The sequence below is a fragment of the Cinclus cinclus genome, chromosome 1 (genome assembly GCF_963662255.1).
Source record: "Cinclus cinclus chromosome 1, bCinCin1.1, whole genome shotgun sequence".
Lineage (NCBI taxonomy): Eukaryota > Metazoa > Chordata > Aves > Passeriformes > Cinclidae > Cinclus > Cinclus cinclus.
Window position 1 is genome coordinate 14,928,527 of NC_085046.1, and position 19,811 is coordinate 14,948,337.

Consider the following 19,811-nt stretch of genomic DNA (forward strand, 5'->3'; position numbering starts at 1 on the left):
TGTTTAAACTCGTAGGACGCTGGTGGACGCCCTCTAGGCGCGCACGGAAACATGAGGCGGTAGGAAGGGGATTTACCGATGCCACAGCCTGGGACAAGCCATTGCCACCGGGCAGTGCCACCGCTGGAGCAGGAGGCGATCGCTGGCCGGGCTTGAGGCAGGGCTGGGACAGCGCAGCGCTTGCTCCTGCCGGGAAACCGAAACAGAAACCGGGGCCAGGGCCGGCCGCGTCCCCCGCCCTCGGCCGCGGGCGGGCGGTGCTACCTGCGCCCTTCCCGCCCCCGGAGCTCCCCGCGGGACCGGCGGAGCGGAGCGGAGAGAAGCGGAGCGGACGGGCGGTCGGGCTCTCCCGGCGCCCCGCGGGTGAGCGGGGCCGGCAGCGCAGGGCAGGGCAGGGGGGGCGCCGGCAGAGCCCCGGCGGGATGGAGCGGAGCGGACGGGGCCCGGCTGGGGCCGCAGCGCTGTGGCGGGGCCGGTGCCGGCTGCCCTCGGCCTCCGAGCTGCGCCGTGCGCCGGGGGAGCCGCCGGGGCTGCGGCACCTGCGCTGTCCCCGGGGGCTGCGGGGCAGGACGGGGCTGGGGCTGGGGCTGGGCTCTGCTGCTGCCAGCGCTGGCAGAGTCGCGGATCTTCTTATTCCTCGTTGTCGAAATTGAAGTTGTTGATATTTCTTGTTCCTTAACAGTATAAGTTGTGGGTTTTTTTGGTTTGTTTTTTTTTTTTTTTCCCAGAGGGATTGTGTTTTTCAAGGTCTGTCGATAAGTTTTCTTAAACTTAAATAAGGACTTTTTTTTCCCCATTTCTAGTGGGGAGTCACTTGTCAGACCAAAAAATTATTCTCCAAAAGCAGTACAAGAGAACTTTTCTATGGGTGTATGACTGTGGAGCTAGTCTATGCAGTCTGTGGCTAGTTTGTTTGTTTGGGGGGGAGGGCTGTTGAGGTTTTTTGTCTGTGTGTTTTTGGGTTTTACATTTTATTTTTGTTGTAGATTTTGTTCATTTTTTTCAATCGTTGATCCTTGACACAAAAAAAATCCCACAGGGGCTCAGAAGTCTGGTGTGCAGTTACTCTTTTTTAACATGATGGTTATAAGGATAGTCTCTGGCAGCACACTTCTTAGGCAGAAGGGGTTGAAAAGCTATGCAGAGAATAGAGAAATAAATAAACCTTTGGCTTACAAATTACTCATGTGATGATGTTGAAATATTGGCAAAACTGGAGAAAGAGTCTTGTGCTTTAGCAACTGCCCTAAGTGTTCACATGCAGTTTTATTTTTCCACTGCAGGTAAACCCAGTTTTTTAGCTGAGAATCTAAGTAAAGCATGCTTAGTGATGTCATTTCTTCATGAACCTAGATTATATAGGATGATTTAGAATACTACATGAGTGCCCACCTCTGATACTAGTACAAGATTTTAGGGATAAATAGGAAGAGTGAATTCCCCATTGGAAAATGGGCTTCTTTTTTTTTTCTTTTTTTTTTTTTGGCCTGTAGGGGAAATATAATACTAAATTTGTGCATAATTAAAAAAAAATCAGCTCTTATAGTCTAGACACTGCTTTTATTGTGTAAACATTTAGTGCTTAGAATTTGCTAGGTATAAGGAAAAATAAAATCATTTAGGTTGGAAAAGACCTGTAAAATTATCAAGTCCAACCCAGCACTGTCAAGCCCACCACTAAACCGTGTCATGTCTACACGTGTGTCTTTTAAATCCACCACTTCCCTGGGCAGCCTGTTCCAATGCTTGACAAGTCTTTCAGTGAAGAAATTTTTCCTAATATCCAACCTCTTCTGGCACAACTTGAGGCCTTTTCCCCTTGTTCCATCACTTGTTATTTGAGATGAAGGTGAAGGGTTTGCAGCTTTTCTCAAGCACTAGAAGCACAGAACTGAGAATATGCAGGTTATGGTCATTTCTTCATGTTATTCAGAGATTTTTGGGTAGTAGTAGGACTGCCAAGAGTATTATTAGTATTGTGCTCTAGTTTGGGAACATTTTGAGGAACAGAGCAAAGCTGGCACTTCCAGAAAGCTACATTTGGTCTAATCTGTACACATGCTTTGTGTGTGAAAATGATTCAGAGAGTAAGTTAGTTTAACTGTGGTATGTATTTGTCTTTATCCACAAAAGACCAGAGTATCTAGAGACTCATGTTTTTCTTCAGAAAGTCCCTCAGGACTAGTTTGCAACTTTACCTGAATTTACACATGAGGCCTCTTGGTTCCTTTCATGGCAGTGCTGTTTCTTTTCTTTTGAACCCCACTAATTCAGCACAGAAAAAAAGTCAATGAATAGAAGTTCTGCTCTGGGGAAAAATAGAAATCTCATTTCTATTAAAAAGTAACCATGTTCAGGCTTTAACACCCTATAGCTTGGTCATGGAGCAAGTTGAGGTGATAGGGGTTAGAAAACACCCACAGCATCTTTTCCTTTTTGTGACCTCTCTGAGCACCCAGGATACAAAACCTGGGGCCTCCCCAGTCAAGTAGTGCCTGGTGACCACAAAGTTTCCAACCTGGCTGCCCTAATGCTGGGCCTGTGGGTTGATTAGGGCTGGATGAACTGGTGTAGAGTGCTGGTGAAAGTCACTGTGCCTGTCTTGGGGGAACAGGGGGTCACAGTATTGCTCTGCCACCGTCACTCACAGGGTTTGGTCTGAGTTTGAAGAGGAACATGCACCCTGTTTGCCTTTTCTGATGCTGCATCTGCTGTCCTGTCCTGCCGTTTGAATTTTCAGCACGTGATCTGACTTCTTTGCCAGCTCAGACACGTCATTTTACTTGGTTTTCTTCACATTAGAGCTTACGCAAATACTCTAACCCATGAGAAATATGTGCCACAAAGCTTCTACGTCCTTGTGGTGAGGGTAAGAAAGATAGTGTTCATAACTAGAAACTGTACCTGGGTAAATGTATTGCTCCATGGCCTCAGGGGACTGAGTCTGCTGCTTGTCCTTGAGATAAGGTTTTGTTTGCTGATTTTATTTCTTTTTTTTTTAAAGTGTCTTTTTGCCTAGTTGTTATCTTTTGCCCAAAATAGATGGTGCAGGGGATTACGAAAAAGGGAAATGAGAGCTCTCTAAAGAGGGCATGCTGTAGTCAGTGCTGCTAAAGGAAAAGGAGGTCCTACTTTTTGCTTAAACAAGCATGAGACAGAGAATAAAACTCGGGACTTAACCATGGAAAAACTATTTTTCACTACTACTTGGAAATCTGGATGATACAGTAGCTTGATTCTTTCTTGAGTTGGCATCTTTTTCTGCAGAAAAATCCCCTGTTATCTCAGCCTTGTGATTACTAGCTCTTCTTTCCATGAAGCAAATGATCTATATGAGTACAAACCAGTCCTTCTGCTTGAGCTGGTATGCAATGGCTTTATTTGTTTTACTTTTTTTAATAGACTACCACAGAACACTGTGAAATTATCATCAGTGGTAAATACGGGTTCAGAAAAACGTGATGACTTCAGGGATTCTATTGAGACGTTTTTAAATGGTTTTGAGTGATGTAATCAGGTTAAATACAAGGTAAGTGCTCTAGACATTTATGTGTTGGAAACTATTTGTGTCAGTATTTTAATGACTGACTGTGCACACATTTTTAACTTGAATATGTAACTCTTTGGAATAGAAAGGAACTTGTTGGGAGTTGAACCCAGCTTGCTGTATGTAAATCCATTCCAGCAAAAGTGTTGCAAAAGTAACCTAAAAAGTTATTGTTAGGGTTAGTTATTGTTAGAACAAACTGCTGGAAACCACTTCAAAAGCTCATTGCTTTTATGATAGCTCAGTTTCTGACTTTCTTCTGAAAGTCAGGGTGAAAATTTCAGTTCAAGCCTAGTTCTGAGCAGTTATTTGAAAAAAAAACCAAAAAAAACCAACGGATTTTGTATCTCAGGTGGTGACAGCTATGCTTTGTACAGTGATACGTGATGCTAACAGAAGCCTATTACAAGTGAAATGACCTTGCTTTGTGACCTTTCCTACTTTCTGGATACATCACATAAATTGTCCATGCAAATTTAGACATAAACTAATTGACAATGTTAATTTCTCTCTTTATAATTATTTTCCAAGCAATGAATTCCTTTGTTTGTATTGAGGGTACTTGTTCATTTTTGCATTTCTATCACAGTGGTGTATATTTTTACTGTACCTGTTCCTCTTAGGGAAAGCTTTATCATAATAAATTCCAAGAGTGGGAGGGAGGAACAGAGGAGATTAACTAGTAACTTCTAAATAGATTTCACTAGCAAATATTTCTCCATTTTATCTTCACCCAGGATACTAATTATGATTTTCTTCATAATACAAGTTATTAATTTTAAATCTGTATAATGATGAGCTACTGATCACTCTGATAACTCCTTTTCATTCTTACATTACTGAAAAAAAATTAGGTGAAAAGTGTTTTCAAGTTTGTTCTTTTATTTTTTTTCCAGGAGTGATTTTGCAAAGTGGACAGTAATGGAGTATATGAGCACAGGTAGTGATAGCAAAGAGGAGATTGACTTGTTGCTAGCTGATCTAAATATGTCTGAGGTGATAGCCATCATGGAAAACCATTACCCAGGTGAAGACATTGCAGTCTATGAAGACAGCTTAATTACAATGTGTGAAGAGGCAAATCAAAATGATGAACGTGCAGAATCATTACTGTTTTGTGAAAGGGAGGTCTCTTTGATGTCTTCTGTCAAATATGGGACTGTGGAAGACCTGCTTGCTTTTGCAAATCAGGTGTCTAACACTGCAAAACAATTTAAAGGATGCAGACAACAGGAATCTGGAATCCTCTTGAACATGGTACGTACATCTGTTTTCCTTTTTCTTGGCATTTCACACACCATAGGAATTAGAAGCTTTTAATGATTCTAAATAAAGATCAGTTCAAGGAGTAACAGGCTGTGGTTTCCTCTGCATCCCTGGGGCTGGAAGGGGTCTCTCAGCCTATCAAGTCTAGCCCCTCTAGCCTCAGGCAGCTATGGAGAAAGGTCTGTTGTTCAGAAGGATCCACTCTGCTATCTCCTAGTATCCCTGGAGGTTAGAAAACATTTCCCAGTATTGAATAAAACTTGAGACAAGCAGTCAAAAAGCAAAATCTACACCTCACTTTGTCCTTTCAGTACTTAAATGGGGCTTATAAAATCCACAACTCGTATAGAAAAGAGGGAGGTCATGTAGTAGTAGGACAAGGAGGAATTATTTTAAACTAAAAGTATAGAGATTTCTTTACTCTGAGGGTGGTAAAGCTCTGGAACAGACTGTACAGAGAAATTGTGGATGCCCCCATCCCTGGAAGTGTTCAAGGCCAGGTTGGGTGGGGCCCTGAGCAGCCTGACCTTGTGGGTGACATCCCTTCCCATAGTAGGGGAATTGCAATTAGATGATCTTTAAGATCCCTTCCAACCAAAGCCTATGATGCTGTGAACTATGATGGTTTACAGGTCTGGGAGACAGTAAGAGTCTTCTAGAGCCTTGTGTTCATGCAGTAAAATGTTCATTATGTAAACCCCCAAATAAAAAGATCTAGGAACTAACAAATAATTCCTAAATTTGCTCTATCTGCACTAAATGTCAACAGAAATACTGTAAGCAGAAAAAGAACATACTATCAAGCACGATTTTAAGAGTTACAATATTATGTAATATCTCACACTGCTAAATTCACGTATATAGATATGTTGCTTTGAGATGTTATTTTTTAACCCAAAATTCTTTGTGTTCTACAAGAATCTCTGGATATTAGTGTCATTAAACTTTTGCTTAAGGTCAGTTGCTCTGGAAACAATCAGTGTTGCAATGGAATTCTATTCATGTATGTTGGTGTTGGTGCTGTATTTTCTTAAGATGCTCTACATCTAGCATCTTAAATATCCTGTGTATAATATATTTTATATGTGAACACTGGTTGCTTGAGGCTTACTGGCTACTGAGGTGTGAAATACCTGAGTATTATACTCAGTAGCCTGAGTAACACAGGGTATATTGCTTTATTCTGATTTGGGGGGAGCATTGCAGTATTGCAAAACAATCACTTTTCAACTCTAACACTGAAATGACACTTAGTAATATTAAATGTTTCCTATGCTTAGGGTAGACACTGTTCTGCATACTCGTGGTTGTTTTGCTTGCATATTGTTTCTACAGATGCATACATTTGGTATGAACTAAGTACTATTAAGTGCACGTGATCCCATTATGCCACTAAGGGTTGGAGGCAGGGCATTACCTGTGTATGCATTTCAGCAGGGGCATTGCTCTGTAAATATCTACAGCATTTTGGTTATGGTCAGGAGTGTTTCTGATTGCCTGGTGACCCTCACTGGCTGCACCATGGCTTGCATCACAAAGAGTCTTGAAGTGTGCAAGCTGTTTTTTTTTTAGTTAAAACTGAACTGAAAGATGCATTGCAGCCACAGACAGATGTTCAGAGGGTCAGGCTAGGAGCTAGTCCTAAAAGCCTCCTGAAAACATGAATAGTGTGGTGGTCATCACTGTCTTACTCTGCAAATCAACTCTGCTTGATGATCAAATCATCTCTTCCAGGATAAGGTGCAATCCATATGGATTAGTCTCAACCCTTTGAAATGCTGAAGTAGGCAAGTGACATGTACAGATTACTTTACCCTAGCTCTAATAAGTAGAGGGAAGGCTTGTTCTCTCTATCCTAAGCAGAATAGTTTTTTTTAAAGGACAGCCCCCCCATGCCCCCTTGGCCAAAGTTTAAGAACTTATCCTCCCCAGATTTAGGAACTTGGAAGAATTAATTTATTTCATGTAGGTGCAAATCAGAAATGACAGTTTTACCAGTCAAGAAAGTACTTTTCTAATTGAAAAGGCAGATTAAGAATGAAAGATTATATGTTATATCTTAAATAGAAATCTAAACCAAATGATCTTCCTGATATGCTGTTATCTTAAAAAGGGTAGCAGAAGAGCTGAGTATTTGAGGCCCTGTGACAGATATGAAATGATAAATATCCTTGATGTGATTTTACATCTCTTCAAGAATCTTGATAAATAATGATATTCCAGATACTTGCTGAAATAATTAGAAGCATATTCATAGGAAATATTATTAATTTTGTAGCTGAGAGACTGAAGAAGCAACATCAGAGATCGAGCAGTACTCACATGGTTGTAGTTAGTCATTTGGTCTCTCTCTGTCACATGCAGAGGGAGGGAGCTGTTTGGGAGAAGGATTTAGAGCAAGATACTAACAGGTGCCCTGAATCCCCTCCTTGCCTAGTTGGTGATGCAGAAGAACCAAAGCTCCCAACATTACCCTCCTAGAGGAGGCAGTGTTACTCCCACTCTTCTTTTTTGAACTGTGGTATAAAACTAGAGGAAAGCGGCTGGGAAAATCAAGGCAGACTTCTTTGACCTTCTACTAAGCAGCAGAAACTCCAGTATAAGACAGAAAATTAAACTCCTAGCAGTACATTGTGATATTAGGAAATGCTGAAACTCTTGCTCACATTGTATAAGATAACCTGTGAGTAACAGGTATGTGGCATAACAAGTTAACAGATTACAGGAAGGACAAACATATGCATGTAAATCTAATAACAAGAGGTGGGTAATTTCATTAACCCAGCTGCTGTTGTTGTTGTTTCAAGACAATTAATTGCAACTTACACTTCATAAGTTAGTCACTGGAGAGAAACGTGGATGCCTGGGCTGTGAATGAATGCCACACCTCACATGCTGTTCCCATTTGGTGTTACTAAATAAAGACTGCTAAGCAGATCATGTGTATCATACACATAAGTGATATATATCTTTTTTGTCCACTATATGTATAAAATTAATTAGATTTGAAGTAACTTTAACTTCACTGTGGTTTTTCATTATTTATTTAACTCCACAGATCACACCCAAGAACGGGCGCTATCAAATTGACTCAGATGTGCTCCTGTTTCCATGGAAGTTGACTTACAGGAATATTGGTTCTGATTTTATTCCTCGGGGAGCTTTTGGGAAGGTGTACTTAGCCCAAGACAGAGAAACCAAGAAACGAATGGCATGCAAACTGGTATGTTAGTTCAGTAGTTTTATCTCTGAGCAAATATTGTATGACATACTACTTACAGTATATCTTCAAATATGTCTGCATCAAGTTATGCTGTTGGCTGATGATCATCTTGGTTTTGTTGGCCTAAACAAGGTGGGGGAAATGCACACTTCTGTTAGCTTGTTTAAATTTTTTTGCTCTAAAGCTGCAAATGTTTCAGCATTTTGAACGTACCTGGAAGTCTGTGTAACTGGTACATGTGCTCTGCTACAGAGTGGATTTTCTATTTGTTCTACTGTATTAACCATGGTAAAATATCAGTGTGAGATCCCATCCCCTGCTGAAGGTGATAGCAAGACCCTGCTGCTGCAGATGTTTTAGGCCCTTGTCTCTTAACTGAGGTGCTCAGACTTTAGTTTTCTTTACTCCAGTGCCATTAAAGTCCCTGAGAACTCAGGATATGCAACAGTTCTGTTTTGGCCACTGATGGAGTAAGGTTTTGAGATGCCTCAAAAGAACTGCTGTGCACTGCCCTATTTTTATGCAAACCAACATTTCCTTTCAGCTATGCCTTCTAACATGTTATTTTGAATTGAGCAGTAAATGTTCAGGGCCAGTAAAAGCTCAACTGGGATATTGCTCTATATCCCCCAGCTCATGAATAAGTACCTGTATTAATTCTGTGTGTGTAAAGAGTTGGGCAGGCAGATGTATGTCCTTCCCCTGCAGTGTGTCTACATGGGGGCAGATTGTTAGCTGCTCCTGCATAATCCACTGCAGAATTAAGTATCGTAATGTTTCTGAAAATACAAACATTATTTCTCGTTTAAATAGATGAGCCTCTTATTTGGTTCACACACATGAGTCCAAAGGAAGAAAATGAAAGAGAGCAGCAGTAGATTTTCTGTTTGTAAGCACACACTGCTTTAATTGTCTCAGCAATCTGCCATCAGTACTTTTTAAAGAAATATCGTGCTGCTGGCACTCCCTTCAAAGCAGGTTTCATTTCTTGCAAGCCATAAACCAGTGCTGATAAGGACTGAATTGAGGTCAGTAATGGGCCTGAGTTCTGCAAGCACTGATCCACCTGTCAGGTGGGTGTGTAGTTCTGGTAGTGCAGATGAGTGCACAAAGCTAATGGAAAAAGCAGTGGGAATTTTATCTCCTTCACCAGGAAGTTTGCATAAAGCTTTTGCGTAATCACTGGATTTTGACGGGAATAACTTGCTACATTGCTTTTTCTGGAAGATTGCACTTTTTATTTGGGCATGATTCCAAAATATCTCTCGGCTTTTAACAGGAACTCTCTCTGCTGCAAAGGAAGAAAAGTCACAGGAGCAAAGGAAAGCTTAGTATTTTAAGCTATACTTTCTTATTTTTTGTTAATTTATAGGATAATTAGCGTCCACATGGAACTTGTTTTTGTTGTGGATAACTGGCATTGTTTCAATGTCCTAGGTCCCAGTGGAACAGTTCAAACCATCAGATGTTGAAATACAGGCATGTTTCCGTCATGAAAACATTGCTGAATTATACGGCGCTATTTTGTGGGATGAGACAATCCATCTCTTCATGGAAGCTGGAGAGGGAGGATCTGTCATGGAAAAACTGGAGAGCTGTGGTCCTATGAGAGAGTTTGAAATAATTTGGGTGACAAAGCATATTCTGAAAGGACTTGACTTTCTCCACTCGAAGAGGATTATCCACCATGATATCAAACGTATGTCTGTGTGATTCCTTGGGGTACTTCCTGGTCCTGGCTGGGCTGGGGCCCTGGTGGACTCCCTGGGACTGAGCTGGGATATGTAGCCTTACATCTCTGAGTGGGAGGGCTGGATAATAGTTAACAAATGGCAAGGTCAGGTTCTGGAGATAATAGTTACTTACACTATTTATTAATTCACTCCAGCAGAGAGCATGATTTGCAAGTCATAGATTCTATGCCATTCATAAGCAACTCAATTTAAATAAAAACCTGACGAGTGAAGTTATTAGTCTATGTTCAGCCAGAAGTTTCCTACTTTCAATATAAATTCATCCTGAATGTTTCCATGCTCACCTTCAACTTGCACCTTCTCTTAGGTTTTACATTTCTACACAGCTCCCGGGGGGAGCCCTGGCCATGCTCCTGCCTGTTTGGTGGCAGGGGTGAGCTGGGTAGTCCAACCTGAGATGGAGCCATGCCCACTGCCTGGCAAGGCAGCCTCCATGCAGGGAGCAGTGTGTTTCCCCTCCCCAGGTGGAATCAATAGAAAAGTCTGTTTCCTAAAACCTCTGATTTCTTCCTCATTCTGTCTGCTGCTTTTGAGCTGCAATTGAGTCTGTTCTGCTGATACAGAAGATGAGGATTTTATTGAGAGGAAAAAATTCAATAAGCAAGTAAGGGGAGGAAGACAGTCTGGTTCTTGGGTGGTGTTCAGTGCTCCCACTCGTTTTAACCCTTGGTTGGAGAGCAGTTAAACCATCAGGATGTTTGGTAGGGGGAGCCTCAGTCCAAAATCAGCTGCAGCTGGGGCTGAGTATAGTCCCAGGCAGGCAGCAGATCCTGCTGCACTGTGGCAATGTGATCCTGTGCACGAGCTATTATGAGCTGTTTAAAATCCATATCTTCAAAGTTATCTCTAAAATTAGAGATTTATCTAGTCTATAGCACTGGTAAGGAGGCAATGGTGTGAAGCATTGCTTCAGGAATCAGTACGGCTGAAATCAAGTCTGTCCTCCCACTGGGTGGTCATGATAGGTACCATCAAGGTAGAAAATAGCCCACAGTTTCCTGTAAGAAAAATGTGTTTCTGTTGGGTAACTTGGAGACTTCATTTTACCACTTTTTCTGAAACAGCAAACAAGGATTTCTCAAGGCTCACACCAAGTACTACACTCTTAAATATTTGATCAAAAATACAGCTGCAAACAAAGCCTCTGAGTACAAAGTCGTGCCCAAGACAGAGTTTTATGAAGGAAGGTAAATTAAGCCCCTAGACACTGCTGCAATTCAGAGGAAGTTTGAAATGTCCAGTCTTCTATTACTTTTACAGCCATTGTCTGTCCTCTGTTGTCATGCTGAGCTGCCCTCATGGACCAGTGCAGGTGACTGGTGTGGCTGCTTTGGAGGGGCCCTGGTTGAGTAATCAGAGAGTTCTGATTCTGTCTTCACTTAAATTGTTACTCTAGAAAAGCCTCTTGGTGAGCAACAGTTTTCTGTTTATAGCCAGAGCTGCGCAGCATGATCTCCACCTTGGAGACCATTAAACATTTTTGGAGCACTGTGCTATGGTGCATACCAGTCTTCTACCTTCCTCCTCTACAGTCAGCCTTTTTCTCTTTGTCTTTTTTTTTTTTTTTTTAGCTAAGAAAATGACTAAACATTGATTCTTTTACATAAACCAGTCCAGTCTGATATTTAAGATATTTAAAACTGAGAGTGGTTGTGCTAATCTCTCTCCCTTTTCAGGCTAGCATCTGAATGAAACAGGAGTATTGTAAAATAAATACAAATGTGCCAGACACTTAAATGATGTAATTTTTGGTTTTGTTTTAGCAAGCAACATTGTCTTTATGTCAACTAAGGCAGTTTTGGTGGATTTTGGCCTAAGTGTTCAAATGACGGAAGACATTTACTATCCCAAAGACCTTAGAGGAACAGAGGTAAGAAGCTGAAAGGAGAAAAGCCCTTATATTGCATTAGTCCTATGGTTGTGGTGTTTAGGCTCAAATTTGAAGCTGGAGGGTTAGAAACATGGGTAAAGTAGTTACCATAAAATCTAGAAGAAAAGTTACAAACATTAATAGAGCTCTCAATTATATTTTTATTTTCAACTTGCTGAATGGAATGCTTTGAAAGCCATGTCACTTTCTCTGCAGTCCCATTTGTTAGCATTTATTCACTGAAGTCAAACAGTACTCGTAGGAGGGTTGTTTGCAGTGTTTCAGCTGCTTCAGAGACACTTCAAACAGGAATTTGCTCTTTGCTCTAGCAAAGATTTCTTCTGAGATACAGGCTATGGACTGGGTTGACCTGCTCAACACTGTACTTTGATTCCTCCTTCAAAACCACAGACATTACTGATGTCTGGGTTTCATCCCTTAGTCCTTCTAAGCTCTGTTCCCTATCTACATGTAGCCCTTTGGTTCTTCAGAGGTTGTGCATAGCTCAGTTCATGATTATCTGGTGATACTGCTTAGACATTACTGTGGTGGAGGTGGAGTCCTTTTCAATGTTCTCAGTGATTTTGAGCTTCTGCACACCACTGGGGCCACATTCCTGCCGAGGTATTTGCAGGGCTGGAGTTTTAGCAAACAACCAAGCAGCAACAATTAGCTTGGATAGTTGCTGCAGATGTGGCATCTGTGCTCTGTTGCTGGAGGAGATTGTTTACAGGCAATACCTTAGCTGAAATGTTGGCACTTACCCTTTTAATAGTCTTCCATATGTGTAAAGAGGAGATTCTTGTGTAACTGACAAAAAGCATTTCACTTTTTAGCAGGGTAAGATAAACCAAGATTTCACAGAATATCATGTTTGTTTATTTTTTTCAAGATCATTGAGAAAACATTTGAATATTTGTTTTCAGTGTTGTTCTAGCCAGGGGGAGTTAAGAGCTTAAAATGGTTGCTGAACTGGAAGCAGCATGCTTTTGGGCACTTCATGTATGAGCTTTGTGGGGTTTTTACTTTGGTTTGGGGCTTTTTACTTGTTCAAGGGGGTTTTGTGTGCTGTTAATGAGTGGTGGGTATGAGTTGGTAGGGTATTTCCCAATGATGGAGATGTGTATAAGCAGGAAATTTCCATGATTGTGGAGCAGACTGGTGAGGATCCACTTCTGGGTCTTGGAGGACAGACCAAGGTTGTGTTAGTAAGAACAAGGGAAAAGTGCAAACAGAGTTTTCACACTGCCAAGTGAAAAACACTTAGTTCTTAATTTAATAGGAGGAAAATTATTCTACACACTTTAACACCTGCAGTCCTGTCCTCAGAAATCTGATAATTCCCCAAACCCTGAAATATGGCCATGTTTTGGTGTTTGCTGCCTCAGGGGAGCATCAGTCCTGCTACAGCATTGCAGCCAGAAGTGAGGTTGGAGAGACAGCACTGGGAAAGGAGATTTTCAAATACCAGTATAGGTTTTTCTGCTCACAGTCTTCATTCTAGGCATCTTCCTCTCCTTAGTGCCTAATCCTGTCACCCACAAATGGCCTCTGTAGTCTGGCTATCTTGTTTGTTTTTGTTTTGTTTTGTTTTTGTTTTTGTTTTTTTCTAAATAAGATCTTAACTCTACAAAGTTTTCCTGGGTTTTGCACCCTGTATTATGCAGCCTTAAGAAATGATGCAGCTGTCCTGCGGTTCCTGCATGTAATTGTGCAACCCCTGGCTGGGGCTCTGTCACTGCCACGCAGCATTGTGCCTGTGAGCTGGCTGGTTTCTCTTACATCTGGTGTTGGCAGGGACTTGTGTCCTTGAGGGAAGTGGCAGGTGGAGTAACTTTTGACCTGTGCATGTTCTCTGGGAGGTAAGATTTTCATTCAGTTCCAAAGCACAGAAAGTCTGAATGTAGTGAGTCTTCTTTGTGCTACAGTTAGTTTGTGTAGTTTGTGTGAGTAGTTACAATTCTGGGCAGCAGGATTGAAAGATAGCTAAATTTTGTATAGATGGTATAGTGTGAAAAAAACTGGTGTTCCTGCTTTTGTGTACCAGTCATGCAGAACATTAAACTGTGGTTGTTACGAAACTGCTCTGCAGGAAATACTTTTTCTAGGCAGTTGCTACACTTTCTGTTAGGCTTCTGTCACTTGGTTAAAATATATCAGCTTCAGTTACAACCATTTGAGGGTAAAAAGTTGTCTGCTAAAGTTTGAGTGTGGAGGGTATGATTCATTTTCAGGAATGCTGAACTAAAACTAGCACAACATGAAGAAAGGACTGGTTTTTAGCTGGGCTGTGACACTGGTCTGACTGGCAGAGAAGTACCAGCCCACCAGTCAGAGAATGGGAAGTTACCCATGGCTTGAGGTGGTGGCAACAGACTCTTAGATCAGACTGAAATCAGAGCTTTGGAGCTCATTTCTGGTTTTTGTCCCTGTACAGTCAAGGTGCATCTTGACCATTTTCTCACCTTAACTGCAGACAGGATCTCGTGCCAACATTCTTTTGAAGGCAACTGCTTTTTGCTTACATAGATTTCACTCAAGTTGCATTGTATTTGCCAAGGGACTCTTTTTACAGAATTAGAAGTTCTGTTCTTTTCTCCTTATGAGACTTAAAGGTGAAGGGGGCAGATGCACTGATTGTCTTTGAGCCTTGGGGAAAGCAGTGGATAAGTCAGTAGCAGCTGCAGACACCTGCTGAGGCTTTGCACACGCTTCCAATCACAAGTTCTTTTTGCAGATATGGAATGTAATTTACTGGGGAATATTCCTTGGAATCTGTGTGAGCCTTACAGCAGTTTTCAATCTGTGGTAATAAGCAGTCAGCCATGTAGTGATGACTTAACTTCCTGCCCTTGTGTCAGTTAATGGTTTTTAATGTGATTTTTGTGTTAGGATGACTTGAACTAATTAAAGTCTGTTTGAATCCTTTAGAGGGAAATTGGGTGAGGGAAAAGTAGAAACCAGAAGCAAATATGGTAGCTTACTAGCCCGGTGTGCTGTGGGCTGTGCTCATGTGGTATTGAAACCTGCTCTCCTGCCAGTGGCAGAGCTGTGCAGGGTGTGCCTCCTGCATCCTGTCTGTCTGGTTCTCCTCCAGCTGCACTCTGGGCTGCCTGCTGCTGGCAGGAGCTTCCAAGATCCTTCTTCAGACTCTTTGCAAATTCAAATGTTTCAGTGAAATGTTTGGATGGAAACTGTTTTGGTTTCTGTCAAGAAAGATTAGAGTTTTTGGTTTGGAAAAAGGTTAGAAGAGGGATTCTTTTCTTCATAGCTGCTTTGGGGGTAATCTGGTGCAAAGGGCACCTAACTTTTAACTTATGCATTGCCTAGACCTGGCTTGTTCCTCATCACCCCATTTCTCAGGATAATGCTCCAAGATGCAGGTTACTGGATAAGAAGGAGGAGGTAAGAAGAGTAAAGAAGACAGGAAGGTATACATCTGTCAGTTCTGCTCAGAAGGGTTGGTTAGTGTTCTGTGTAACAGGGATCTGAGGAGTGGACTCCTGCTTCCATCTGGGTGGCTGTCAGTACAGCTCACCCCCTCTCTTCAGCTCATGCCTAGCCAATGTTCAAGCAGAATGGAGCAGTCCCAGCAGTGCCCCACAAAACAGAACAAATTGGCAATTCAGGCACCTCCTTTTGCTGTGGAGGAATGAGGCTTCTGCTACTCATCTGAACAAGGCAGAGCCGTGGTTTGAACCTCAGCCTCTCACAGCTCAGCTAAGGCCCATAGCCACTGGCCTGTGGCCTGTCTGAGGGCCTGGAGTATGAGTTTGTCCAGGTGCTGTCTCTTTGGCTGTACTCATATGCAGAACAGAACAGTCTTACTTCCCAAATGGTGCTTGCAGGTACTAGTGGGATGCAGCCCTTCCGAGGGGGGTTTCCAGGATCACAAAATGTCATTAAGGCAAGGTTTGGTTGTTGTTTTCCCCTGTTGAGTAATCTTTTTATTTTTAAACTATTTTTCACAGATTTACATGAGCCCTGAAGTGATCCTTTGCAGAGGCCACACAACAAAAGCAGACATCTACAGCATGGGAGCTACTATCATTCATATGCAAACCGGCATCCCACCCTGGGTGAATAGATACCCTCGTTCTGCATATCCCTCCTACCTCTATATTGTAAGTGTCCTTAGCAGAGCCGGCTCAGTATCAGTTGGAGGGTTTCCTGTACTCTTGTTGGGAAAGCTCTAGTCATATAAAAACTATCAAAATATTTGTCAGAGAGATTATATCATCTTTTTTGCTTCGGGGGAGGGAGGGAGGGAGGGAAGAAGTGGGTTTTGATCATTTAGAGGAAGACAGAGACTGAACTGGAGTTGTCTCTGTGATTTGTGTTTCAATTTACAGGCCTTGGGTTTACTGAAAGGACAGGGTTAGAGCAGTGTGAGACTTGATTAAAATAAGCCCATCTGTCTTCTACTTGTCTGTTTTCCTTAGAAGTCACAGATAAAAACTTCAGCCTGGCAGATTTGATTCTCTGATTCTTCCAGTGTGGTACAGAAATCTGGTGAATTTGCATTGCACTGGATTTTAAACTTAATTGAAATTTCTTTGAGTTTTAAAATTTATTATAAAATCTGACTTTTTAGAAGTGGATTTTGTGTAGTTGCCTGTTCTCTTCTAGTGGATCAGCCCTACTTAGGGAGGTGATGAGTCCTAATTGGGGAATTCCCAGACCACTCATGTGGTCATCTATGACTTCCTCTTCCACTGTTTTTGGAGTAACTATTTCCATGGTCTTTTTTCATTCCAACAGATACACAAGCAAGCTCCCCCCTTAGAGGATATTGCTGAGGACTGCAGCACTTCCATGAGAGAATTGCTAGAAGGAGCTCTGGACAGGAATCCTAATCACAGGCTGTCTGCAGCAGACTTGCTGAAACACGAAGCCTTACACCCACCCCCCGAAGAGCAGCCGCGGTGCCAGAGCCTGGACTCGGCGTTGTTTGAAAGGAAAAGACTGCTCGCCAGGAAGGATCTGCAGCTGCCAGAAAATATTACAGGTGATGGGATCAGGCTCACTTGCCTCCTACTTTGTAGGCTACTTTGTGTCAAATCTTGGTTTGTGTGAGTGGTAAGGAATCAACGAAGCTCAAAACACATCTGGAAAGTGACCGGTGAAAATCCCAGTGGGATGAGATCAGAGCCCGAGGTCATTAAGTGATCTGTAAAACGCCCATTGACTTCAATGGGAAGGAACTTAGACTGAATTCTTGGAGACTCCGGAAGGACTGGCTCTTGGAAAAGCTGTGGCAATCATTCAGGGCACCTCATGAAGTATAGATTTTTGTCCCAAATGGACTCAATTTGCCACTGTACTAGAGATGTTTTATAGACTCTTGATTTTTAAACAATGACAAAGTCAAACAACCACCAGCAAATCCAACACACCTTTTGCCTTTTTGAGGAAAAACGCACCCACAAAACCATAACTAAAGTTGCTGAGTGTCACAAGCCCTTTGTTTTAAAACAAAAAAATGACTGTGGGATAAAATGCTATTGCCCTTGTGCATTAGTAAGTGCTTAATGAAGGAAAATACATGAACTAGGTAGGAAACAGCCCTTTCAAGCCCAATCAAGATTTAATGCCAAGAACCTGCCAACAGGCTTCAAAATGCTTTTCTTCACCTTACCAAATGCATTAGCAGGGCTCTGACAAAAGGCATTGAAAGACTTTTCCCAGACAAGTGATTTATTTAATTGGGATAAATACTTCCAGTGATATCTGTGCAAAGTTTTGGGCACTGTAATGCATAATTGAAACAAATTCACTGAAGAAATCAGTCACAGTTTTTGAACTTAGAATGGCATTTTACCTTCTGGATTTTGCCTTGGGGGTGCATAATCCTTTGACCAGCTCGGACCATCTGAATCAGTTCTTTTGAAAACGAAAAGAATACTTGACCATTAAACTTGGACTTTATTATAGGTGCTTGGGATTCCAAGATGCTCATTTTACAAGTATTATGGGGAATTCTGCCATTGCAAACCTGATCTGTCTTTTCAGACCTTGATTTAAAAGGAATAAAAAATCTGGAAGTGATGGTCCTGTATTTGTTCTCTATTGTCACACCCAGGCAAGGATGATGTCATGTATTTATATGAAAATTTCCATATGAGGAAGCAGAATTCTCAGATGGCAGAAAGTTAGCAGGTTTTTTTCTTGCACCAAACTCTCCTTTAGCACTACAGTTCAGAGGATGAGAAAGCTGTTCCTAGCTGTCCCAGCTGATGGAGACTTTTTTTTAAGTAGTTGAACACTCTTGCTTTTTTCAGTTGCAAACTGCTTCCCTCTCTTTGTCCTAGAGTTGTAGGTTGGTTTGTTAGATGTTATTTTATTTGAGCTTTGACTTATGTTGTAACTGAAAATTTTTTAAACCCAGATTAATAAGATCAAATAATAGGCCAAATATTCCAGTAATAACTACTAACACAAAAATGAACTCATACAGCTATTTGTGCAGTAATGACGTGGTTTCTCTATTTTCTTTTTAGATTCCTCATTGTGTAATGGGAGCATGGAAGAGTCAGACCTGCTAAAGAGACAAAGATCACTCTATATAGACCTTGGAGCTCTAGCTGGTTACTTCAATATTGTTAGGGGACCACCAGCCTTAGAATATGACTGACTCAGTAACATTTTATGTTGATGAGTCATAAATGGACCTCTACCTCTTAAAATTTGATTTTAAGACTTGATTTTCCAATTTGTGCATAAAACTTATTGCCATTATAGGCTGTCAAATGTGAATAGTGTTTAATTGCACAGATGATTAAGCTAAACCCTTAGGGGCTCTGATAAGCTGATGCCAAGCAGTGATGTTTGTGTGTCTGCTGGTTGACCAACAAGAAGATAGTGAAAAGAACACTGCTGCTGGAAATGTCTTAATCCAGGATATCTTCCTGTGCTGGGCCTTGCACTTTTGTAAAACTTAAAATATATACTTGCAAATAATGTCAAGAAAAAATTTAATATAATTTAGCATGTGGGCTGTAAGATCCAGTCTCTCTGAGCTGTCCTTAGAAAAAACCTTCCTGTCACCCCTCACCACAAAACAAAAAAGAAAAAACAAGTTCTTGATTTAACCAGTCAAAGACTGGTGCAGTCTTGTTTTGTCTTTAAGACTTGGTCATTCTTGGTCTTTAAAATGTGGTCAGCCTTTAGTAATTCTTGATGAAAATCAGGGCCTCTCATAGCTGAGCTAATTTCTATCAGATGTCTGTGTAGTCAGATTATTGCTTGTTTACAGATGTGTTTAACTTTGCATCTTCTGTGGGCCATGGGAGTTAAGCAGGAGGCTGTCCCCTCCTCTGGAGGTCGAGTGAAGCTTTCACTGGCAGTATCAGTTATCTCTGGCACTTGCACAGTCAGCTGGCCCTGACAAAGTGTGACAGTGACTCCAACTCCTTCCTGTGTTACAGCTACTGCAAGGGTATCTATGATAGTTTTCAAGGGTAGATTTAAGTGTTATTCCCTCTTGGTAACAGTGGGCAGGATCCAAACTCTTGCTTTTTAATACTTTAAAATTGTACACATGTGTAATTGCTCTGAGTGTTACGGTTTAGAAGGTGTGTCACTAGTGACAAGCAGTGTTTATGTTCCTATGGAAATGGAATTATATTGTTCTTGCTGTGCCTCATACATTTGAAACATGATGTTTTAGATGATGGTAAAACTATGTAAACTGCATAGGTCTGTACATCCCATGGGATGAGAACGTAAACTTTTATAAAACTTTCTGATGCTTAGGATGACTCTTTATAAGCATTTGTGTTAAATGGCATACTGTGTATGTTGTACACTGAATTTTTTCTGAAGCACAGTCTCTTTTTTCATATCTGTTATTTAATGCTGCTCCTCTCTAACACATGATCTTAAACAGATGATTTCTAGTTTGATACTGATATGGTAAAATGAATAAATCCAGCTCAGTGCCTTGAGACGTGCTCATTCTTTCTTCATCTTCAAAAACAGTGTGGGGCTGCAGCTGCATTTGAGCCAGCACCCCCTACCATGGCCCAGGTACACTACAGGGATTGTTCCACTTTTTGGGAGGTAGGGTGAAGGCGATTGTTGATGGATTTTGGATTCTGGTGATAGATGGTAAGTACTTCTGGCAGAATCTTCTCACACCCCAACATTCCT

At 41.5% G+C, this 19,811-nt stretch overlaps 1 protein-coding gene across 1 annotated transcript; it reads left to right on the forward strand.

The window, feature by feature from the left end:
• Positions 1 to 216: 216 nt before the first annotated feature.
• Positions 217 to 19,510, forward strand: MAP3K8 (mitogen-activated protein kinase kinase kinase 8). The gene is made up of 9 exons (XM_062507017.1): positions 217 to 363; positions 3,403 to 3,529; positions 4,444 to 4,804; positions 7,872 to 8,036; positions 9,474 to 9,735; positions 11,554 to 11,660; positions 15,632 to 15,784; positions 16,422 to 16,668; positions 18,161 to 19,510. The coding sequence occupies exons 2-9, from the start codon at positions 3,495 to 3,497 to the stop codon at positions 18,292 to 18,294; spliced, it is 1,464 nt and encodes a 487-aa protein (XP_062363001.1). The 5' UTR covers positions 217 to 363; positions 3,403 to 3,494; the 3' UTR covers positions 18,295 to 19,510.
• The last annotated feature ends 301 nt before the right edge of the window (positions 19,511 to 19,811 follow it).

Coding starts and splice junctions, on each gene's coding strand:
- MAP3K8 (XM_062507017.1), top strand. CDS start 3,495: ATGGTTTTGAGTGATGTAATCAGGTTAAATACAAG. Junction 11,661..15,631: donor AAGACCTTAGAGGAACAGAG/GTAAGAAGCTGA, acceptor TATTTTTCACAG/ATTTACATGAGCCCTGAAGT. Junction 15,785..16,421: donor ATCCCTCCTACCTCTATATT/GTAAGTGTCCTT, acceptor TCATTCCAACAG/ATACACAAGCAAGCTCCCCC.